The sequence below is a fragment of the Nycticebus coucang genome, chromosome 13 (genome assembly GCF_027406575.1).
Source record: "Nycticebus coucang isolate mNycCou1 chromosome 13, mNycCou1.pri, whole genome shotgun sequence".
NCBI classification, from domain to species: Eukaryota; Metazoa; Chordata; class Mammalia; order Primates; family Lorisidae; genus Nycticebus; species Nycticebus coucang.
Genome location: NC_069792.1, coordinates 22,755,796 through 22,765,204, shown reverse-complemented (window position 1 = coordinate 22,765,204; position 9,409 = coordinate 22,755,796). Strand labels below are relative to the sequence as shown.

Below are 9,409 nucleotides of genomic sequence, written 5' to 3'. Positions count from 1 at the left end.
GAGAAGTACTGGAACCTCTGATGCAAAAAGGAGCTTCAAAAAGAACACCATAAACCATGCAGGATGGGATGGAATTGACTAATAGGCCAGAAGGTAAAATAAGGCACAGCCTTATGGAAAAGTCAAGGAGTTGGTCTCATAGTTTTTGAGGGATCATAAAGCTTCAGACCAAAGCTATAAAAGTGAAAGCAAACTTTTTACCTCCAAGCCAAAGACATGAGGAAAGGAATGGCTTTCTCTTGGTTTCCCTGCACCTAAGAAAATCTTAACTTTCTGAGGTCACCTTGGAAAGCAGAGCTGTGTGAAACAAACAGGGACACAGACAACTTTTTTTGGAAAATGTTTTCTCAATTTCACAATGCAAATTCATTAGACTGGAATGTATATTATAATACATAGAGTTTAGTGGTTAAGGGCACAGGTTTCTGGGTGAGGGACAAAAGCGTAGATTTCAGCTCCACTATTTACTGTGTGATCTTGTTCAATCTACTTACATTCTTTTTTTTTTACTATTTATTAAATCATAGCTGTGTACATTAGTATGATCATGGGGCACCATACAATTGGTTCATAAACCGTTTGACACATTTTCATCACACTAGTTAACATAGCTCTCGTGGCATTTTCTTAGTTATTTTGCTAAGACCTTTACATTCCACTTTTACTAGGATTCACAAATTCCCTTGTAACAGGTGTAATCCCATTAATCCCCCTCCCTCCACCTACCTCCCCCCTCCCTCCCCTCCCTTTCCCCCTTCTCCCTATTCTTAGGTTGTAACTGGGTTATAGCTTTCATGTGAAGGTCCTACATTAGTTTCATAATAAGAGTGAGTACATTGGGTACTTTTTCTTCCATTCTTGAGACACTTTACTAAGAAGAATACATATACCCAGAAGACCAAAAATCACATCATAACAAAGATATTTGTATTAGAATATTTATTGCAGCCCTATTCATAATTGCTAAGTCATGGAAAAAGCCCAAGTGCCCATCTATCCACGAATGGATTAATAAATTGTGGTATATGTATACTATGGAATATTATGCAGCCTTAAAAAAAGATGGAGACTTTACCTCTTTCATGTTTACATGGATGGAGCTGGAACATATTCTACTTACATTCTGATCCTGTTTTCTTATTTATAAAACAGAGTGAAAGAGACAACCAACATCTTTGCAGTATTTTTCAAAATAGTTTCAAACTTGTAGACCCCTGATAGGATCTTGAAGACATTCCATCTGCTCCTGCCTGAGGATCCCTGACTACCTGAACTAGGCCATGAGATTATAAGAACTGCCTACATAAACCATAAAATTGTGATAAGGATTAAATGAAGATCATATATGAGGACTTATAACAATGCCTGGTGAATAATAGAATATTAGTATATGATAACTATTGTTTAATTTAGTTACTAATTGTCACAAAAAGACTTTATAATACTGAGGTGAAATTATACCCTAATGATAGTGGACATGATGCTGTGGCCCAGAGTTTACCAGATTGATGACTTTCCTACTGTTTTTCCTGTGTGGCATCATTCTGCAAAATATACAAATGTTGAATTTCCAAGACTATTATTGTTGCTACCCAACCAGGTTCATCTGCCCACTGCCAGAGAGGAAGCCAATACCCTGAGACAGCAGAGTTTGCAGCAGAGAAAGGGTTTAATCTGCATAGCTGGATAGCACCAAGTGGGAAGACAGGAAATTTCTCAAATCTGCCTCCTCAAAAATTTGAGAGACAGTGGTTTTTTTTTTCTCTTTTTTGCAGTTTTTGGCTGGGGCTGGGTTTGAACCCGCCACCTCCGGCATATGGGGCTGGCGCCCTACCCCTTTGAGCCACAGGGCAGTTTGACAGGAAGAGGATTAGGGAACCAGAGCCTATAATTGTCTGGGTTTGGGTAGAATCATTAGGATCTTAGTATGGGCTGCTTCCTGGGTGGGTTAGCCAATCCCCTGGAATGCAGCATCAGGTTCTTGGGTGTGGGGTTCACAAGATCAGTTGAGTCAGTTGCTTGGTCTGGATGGGCCACCCAATCCACCAGATGCAGGACCTGAAAGACATCTCAGAAACTAAACTTATGTGTCACAAAGGTGATACTGTAGATAGACAATGTTAAGAATCTTTATGATCACTAATTATGTGACTCCAGAGGAGCAGATGGGGGACAATGGCTAATTAATAGCACGATTTCTAGCTGGGCCTCTACCTTATTTTTAGCTCGGCCCTTCCTACAGTTCTCACCTTGTACCCCATCATTAATTTGTAATGGTGGTTTCATTTTTTTATCTCACTGATATTATTTGCATTTTTATATTCTATTTTATAGAATAAATTTGATTTTTAATTTAAACAATTTATTTCATTGTAGAAAATTGGGAAATTAGAAATGCAAAAATAATACTATTTCCAGTCTTAACTACTGAAAGAAACCACAGTGAACATTTTGATATATTTTCTTCTAGTTTATTTTTTCCAAGCAAGCATATATACTTCAACAGGACTACTTATAAAGTACAAAGATAATTTTATTTTCAAAGTTAATTTATATACCTAAATTAGCAAGATTTTCAAATTAAAAATTTATTTGTATTTGTTACAATTTCAATCCATAGTTCTGTTCCTGATTTTTAACTTGTCACAATGCCTTGGATTTGTTAGGTTTTAATTCATCATGAACAGGAAGTGCTTTTTCCTTATTCCATGTACTAACAGAAGTTGCTTCCCATAGCTTAACTAGCAACCATGAAATCAAAGGTGATGTACCTGCTTCCAATGAAATATGACATAAAGGATATTAAATTAATATAAAAAAACTGATTATAGAAATTCACAATATACATTTGTTAAGACTTTTATATACTTAACAACACTGTCCTGAATATTTATTATTTTCTAACTTAAATATACACAATTGACACTTGAACAACTTGAACATGAGAGATGCCAACCCCTAATACAGTCAAAAAATACATGTATTACTTTTGATTCCACAAAAACTTAACCAGTAGTAGCCTACAGTTGAATGGAAGCCCTACAGATAACATAACAGTTGATTAATGTTGTATGTTATATATATTATATACTGTAATCTGACAACAAAATAAGCTAGAGAAAAAATGTTATTAAGAAAATAATAAGGTTGGGCAGTGCCTGTGGCTCGGTGGGTAGAGTACTGTTATTTTGTTGGTGTTTGTTTGTTTTTTGTTTATTTTGTTTTTGTTGTTTTGTTTTTTAATTTCAACCTTTTCCATACAGATTTTTTCTTTTCTTTTCTATCTCCATTTTTCTAGTTTAAATACAATTTCCCATTGCTGCCTTTTTCAATAATTAGAACTACATTTTTGCTAGTGTTTTTACCCTATTATTTGGTTTGTCACCCAATTTTATCCCGTAAATTTTTCTGTTTGCTTGTTGTGGTTTGATTTATAGCATTTTTGTCTTTCCTCTCTACTTAGTGGAGGTGGGGTACTGTGTCTGATCAGGTTAGCAAAGAGCTGCTGACCTCAAGGGAACCACCCAACCAGGCACTCACCGAGGTTGGGATTTTTTTAATGTTGTGTTAAAGTACCCTACTGTACACCTATATTGTTCTGTCTCCCTCTTTCTGTGCCTCTTTTCTTTCTGTCAATATTCCCTTTTACCCACCCTCTCTCTTTTCTCTCTTTTCTTTTCTTTTCTTTTCCTTTCCTTTCCTTTCCTTTCCTTTCTTTTCTTTTCTTTTCTTTTCTTTTCTTTTCTTTTTCTTTCTTTCTTTCTTTCTTTCTTTCTTTCTTTCTTTCTTTCCTTTTCTTTCTTTTATCCCTTCTTGATCTTCAGCCTTCTCATCCTTCTGGTCCTGTACCAAAAGGACTCATTGAAACCTTAGTCCATATTTATGGGAACTTAAAGAGCAAGAGGAAGAAAAAGGAAAATTAGGGCAAGGAAACAGATAAAAGAAATCACTTGAGGAAGAATCAGCAGAAAATTCCAGGCAACATGAAGAACCAGTCAAGAGCAGCCCCTTCAAGGGACCATGAGGTAGCTACTGCAAAGGGTTCCACCTATAAAGAAATGTTAGGAATGACAGAAAGGGAATTTAGAACACACATGATGAAAACAATGATGGAAACAATGAAGGAAGCTACTAATAAAGTGGAAAATAACTGAAAGGAAATCCAAAAACAGAATCAAATAAGAGATGAATGATATGAAGAATGTAGAAAGGATATAGCGAAGCTGAAGGAACTGAAGCAGTCAATTAGGGAACTTAAAGATGCAATGGAAAGTATCAGCAATCAGTACCATGCAGAAGAAAGAATTTCGGAGGTAAAGGACAAAGTTCTTGAGATAATTCAGATAGTTAAAGAGACAGAAAAGAAGAGAGAGAAAGCAGAACATTTACTGTCAGAATTATGGGACTTTATGAAACATTCCAACATACGAGTTATAGAAATCCCAGAAGGGGAAGAAGAATGCCCCAGAAGAATGGAAGGCATACTAGAGAATATAATAAATGAAAATTTCCAAATATCACCAAAGATTCTGACACACTGCTTTCAGAGGGATATCGGACCTAGGTTGCCTCAACTCTAACTGAGCTTCTCCAAGACACATTGTGATGAACCTGTCCAAAGTCAAGACAAAAGAAAAGCTGCTGCAAGCTGCTGGGAGTAAGTGCCAGTTGACCTACAGGGGCAAATCCATCAGAGTGACTGCAGACTTCTCTAATGAAACTTTCCAAGAAAGAAGACAATGGTCATTTACCTTTAATCGACTTAAACAGACAATTTTGAACCCAGAATACTATACCCTGATAAACTAAGCTTTAAAATTGATGGAGAAATCAAATCATTTACGGATATACAAACATTGAGGAAATTTGCCACAAGACCAGCTCTACAGGAAATACTTCAACCTGTTCTACACACTGACCATCACAATGGATCAGCAGGAAAGTAAGAACTCCACAATTAAAGGACAGAACCTAACCTCCACACTGATGTAAAAGATAAAACTAAGCAATGGACTCTCACAAAATAAGATGAATAGAATACTACCACACTCATCAATTATCTCAAGGAAATGTTAATGGCTTGAATTCCCCACTGAAGAGACATAGATTGGCTGACTGGATTAAATACCACAAGGAATCCATTTGCTGTTTGCAAGAAACACACCTGGCTTCAAAAAAATTAAAACTCTGAGTCAAGGGTTGGAAAACAAATTTTCAGGCAAATGGAATTCAGAAGAAAAGAGGAGTTGCAATCTTATTTTCAGATACATGTGGATTTAAAGCAACTAAAGTCAAAAAAGACAAAGATGGTCACTTTATACTGGTTAAGGGAAAAATACAACAAGAAGACATTTCAATTCTAAATATTTATGCACCCAATGTAAATGCTCCCAGATTCTTGAAATAGACCTTACTCAGTATGAGCAATATGATATCTGATAATACCATAATAACAGGGGACTTTAACACTCCTCTTACAGAGCTGGACAGATCTTCTAAATAGAAATTAAACAAAGATGTAAGTGATTTAAATGAGACCCTAGAACAACTGTGCATGATATGTGCATATAGAACACTCCATCCCAAAGATAAAGAATATACATTCTTCTCATCACCTCATGGAACATTGTCCAAAATTGATCGTATCCTGGGACACAAAACAAATATCAACAGAATCAAAAGAATTGAAATTTTACCTTGTATCTTCTCAGACCATAAGGGACTAAAGGTGGAACTCAACTATAACAAAAACGTTCGACCCTACACAAATGCATGGAAACTAAACAACCTTCTGTTGAATAACAGATGGGTGCAGAAAGAAATAAAACAGGAAATCATTAACTTTCTTGAGCATAACAACAATGAAGACACAAGCTACCAAAACCTGTGGGATACTGCAAAAGCAGTTTTGAGAGGAAAATTTATCACTTTAGATGCCTACATTCGAAAAACAGAAAGAGAGCACATCAACAAACTCACAAGCCATCTTATGGAATTGGAAAAAGAAGAACACTCTAAGCCTAAACCCAGTAGAAGAAAAGAAATCTCCAAAATCAAATCAGAGATCAATGAAATTGAAAACAAAAGAATCATTCAGAAAATTAATGAAACAAGGAGTTGGTTTTTTGAAAAAATAAATAAAATAGATAAAACATTGGCAAGACTAACTAGAAATAGAAAAGTAAAATCTCTAGTAACTTCAATCAGAAATGATAAAGAGGAAATAACAACTGAACCCATAGAGATACAAGAGATCATCTCTGAATACTATCAGAAACTCTATGCCCAGAAATTTGACAATGTGAAGGAAATGGATCAATATTTGGAATCATACCCTCTCCCTAGACATAGCCAGGAAGAAATAGAGCTCTTGAACAGACCAATTTCAAGCACTGAGATTAAAGAAACAATAAAAAAGCTTCCAACCAAAAAATGCCCTCGTCCAGATGGCTTCACACCAGAATTCTATCAAACCTTCAAGGAAGAGCTTATTCCTGTGCTTCAGAAATTATTCCAAAAAATCAAGGAAGAAGGAATCTTCCCCAATACATTCTATGAATCAAACATCACCCTGATACCAAAACCAGGAAAAGACCCAAACAAAAAGGAGAATTTCAGACCAATCTCACTCATGAATATCGATGCAAAAATTCTCAACAAAATCCTAGCCAATAGATTACAGTTTATCATCAAAAAAGTCATACATCATGATCAAGTAGGCTTCATCCTAGGGATGCAAGGCTGTTTTAACATAGGCAAGTCCATAAATGTTATCCACCATTATAGCAGAGGCAAAAATAAGGATCATATGATCCTATCAATAGATGCAGAAAAAGCATTTGATAAAATCCAGCATCCTTTTCTAATTAGAACACTGAAGAGTATATCCATAGGTGGAACATTTCTAAAACTGATTGAAGCTATCTATGACAAACCCACAGCTAACATTTTACTGAATGGAGTAAAACTGAAAGCTTTTTCTCTAAGAACTGGAACCAGACAAGGTTGTCCTCTGTCACCTTTACTATTCAACAGAGTGCTGGAAGTTCTAGCCAATACAATTAGGCAAGACAAGGAAATAAAGGGAATCCAAATGGGAGCAGAGGAGGTCAAACTCTCCCTCTTTGCTGACGACATGATCTTATACTTAGAGAACCCCAAAGACTCAACCACAAGACTCCTAGATGTCATCAAAAAATACAGTAATGTCTCAGGATATAAATCAATGTCCACAAGTCAGTAGCCTTTGTATACACCAATAACAGTGAAGACGAAAAGGTAATTAAAACCACAACTCCCTTCACCATAGTTTCAAAGAAAATGAAATACCTAGGAATATACCTAACGAAGGAGGTGAAACACCTCTATAAAGAAAATTATGAAACCCTCAGAAAGGAAATAGCAGAGGATATTAACAAATGGAAGAACATAACATGCTCACGGATGGGAAGAATAAACATTGTTAAAATGTCTATACTTCCCAAAGCAATCTACTTATTCAATGCCATTCCTATTAAAATACCAACTTGTACTTTCAAGATTTGTAAAAAATGATTCTGCATTTTGTATGGAACCAAAAAAAACCCCATAGCTAAGGCAGCACTTAGTAGTAAAAATAAAGCTAGGGGTATCACCATACCAGATTTTCAGTTGTACTACAAAGCCATAGGGGTCAAGACAGCATGGTACTGGCACAAAAATGGAGACATAGACACTCAGAATCAAATAGAAAACCAAGAAATGAAACTAACATCTTACAACCACCTAATCTTTGATAAACCAAACAAGAACATACCTTGGGGGAAAGAATCCCTATTCAATAAATGGTGTTGGGAGAACTGGATATCCACATTAAAAGACTGAAACTGGAACTACACCTTTCCCCACTCACAAAAATTGATTCAAGTTGGATAAAGGACTTAAATTTAAGGCATGGAACAATAAAAATCCTCAAAGAAAGCATAGGAAAAACACTGGAAGATATTGGCCTGGGGAAAGACTTCATGAAGAAGAATGCCATGGCAATGGCAAGAATGACAAAAATAAACAAATGGGATTTCATTAAACTGAAAAGCTTCTGTACAGCTAAGGAGACAACAACCAACGCAAATAGACAACCTACACAATGGGAAAGGTTATTTGCATATTTTGAATCAGACAAAAGCTTGATAACTAGGATCTATAGAGAACTCAAATTAATTCACATGAAAAAGGCCAACAATCCCATATATCAATGGCCAAGAGACATGAATAGAACCTTTTCTAAAGAAGACAGACAAATGGGCTTTGCAGATGCTGTGGCCTCTTATAGTCGTCTGGTATCAGCCATGGTCAATCCCACCGTGTTTTTTGATGTTGCTGCCGACGGTGAGCCCTTGGGCCGCGTCTCCTTCGAGCTGTTTGCAGACAAAGTTCCAAAGACAGCAGAAAACTTTCATGCTCTGAGCACTGGAGAAAAAGGATTTGGTTATAAGGGTTCCTGCTTTCACAGGATTATTCCAGGGTTTATGTGCCAGGGTGGTGACTTCACACACCATGATGGCACTGGTGTCAAGTCTATCTACGGGGAGAAATTTGAAGATGAAAACTTTGTCCTGAAGCATACTGGTCCTGGCATCTTGTCCATGGCAAATGCTGGACCAAACACAAATGGTTCCCAGTTTTTCATCTGCACTACCAAGACTGAGTGGTTGGATGGCAAGCATGTGGTCTTTGGCAAGGTGAAAGAAGGCATGAATGTTGTGGAAGCCATGGAGTGCTTTGGGTCCAAGAATGGCAAGACCAGCAAGAAGATCACCATTACCAACTGTGGACAGCTGTAATAATTTGACTTAATGTTTCAACCACCAAACCATTCCTTCTGTAGCTCAGGAGAGCACCCCTCTACCCCATTTGCTTGCAATATCCTGTAATCTCTGCTCTCACTGCAGTTTTTTGGGTTGCATATTTTCCTTAATCCTCTCCATGTCTAGCTGGATTGCAGAGTTAAGTTTATCATTATGAAATAAAAACTAAATAATAAAAAAAAGAAGACAGACAAATGGCTAACAAACATATGAAAAGATGTTCATCATCCCCATCTATTAGAGAAATGCAAATCAAAACCACCCTTAGATACCATTTAAACCCCATGAGAATGGCCCACATCATAAAATCTCAAAACTGCAGATGCTGGCCTGGATGTGGAGAGAAGGGAACACTTTTATACTGCTGGTGGGACTGCAAACTAGTACAACCTTTCTGGAAGGAAGTATGGAGAAACCGCAAAGCACTCACCAGACCTCCCATTTGATTCTGCAATCCCATTACTGGGCATCTACCCAGAAGGAAAAAAAATCCTTTTATCATAAGGACACTTGTACTAGACTGTTTATTGCAGCTCAACTTAAAATCACCAAAATATGGAAAC

General features: G+C 36.7%; 1 protein-coding gene across 1 annotated transcript; it reads left to right on the top strand.

Moving 5' to 3' along the window:
- The first annotated feature begins 8,287 nt into the window (after positions 1-8,287).
- Positions 8,288-9,025, top strand: LOC128563821 (peptidyl-prolyl cis-trans isomerase A-like). Its single transcript, XM_053559310.1, has one exon. The coding sequence runs from the start codon at positions 8,328-8,330 to the stop codon at positions 8,820-8,822; it is 495 nt and encodes a 164-aa protein (XP_053415285.1). The 5' UTR covers positions 8,288-8,327; the 3' UTR covers positions 8,823-9,025.
- Positions 9,026-9,409: the final 384 nt, after the last annotated feature.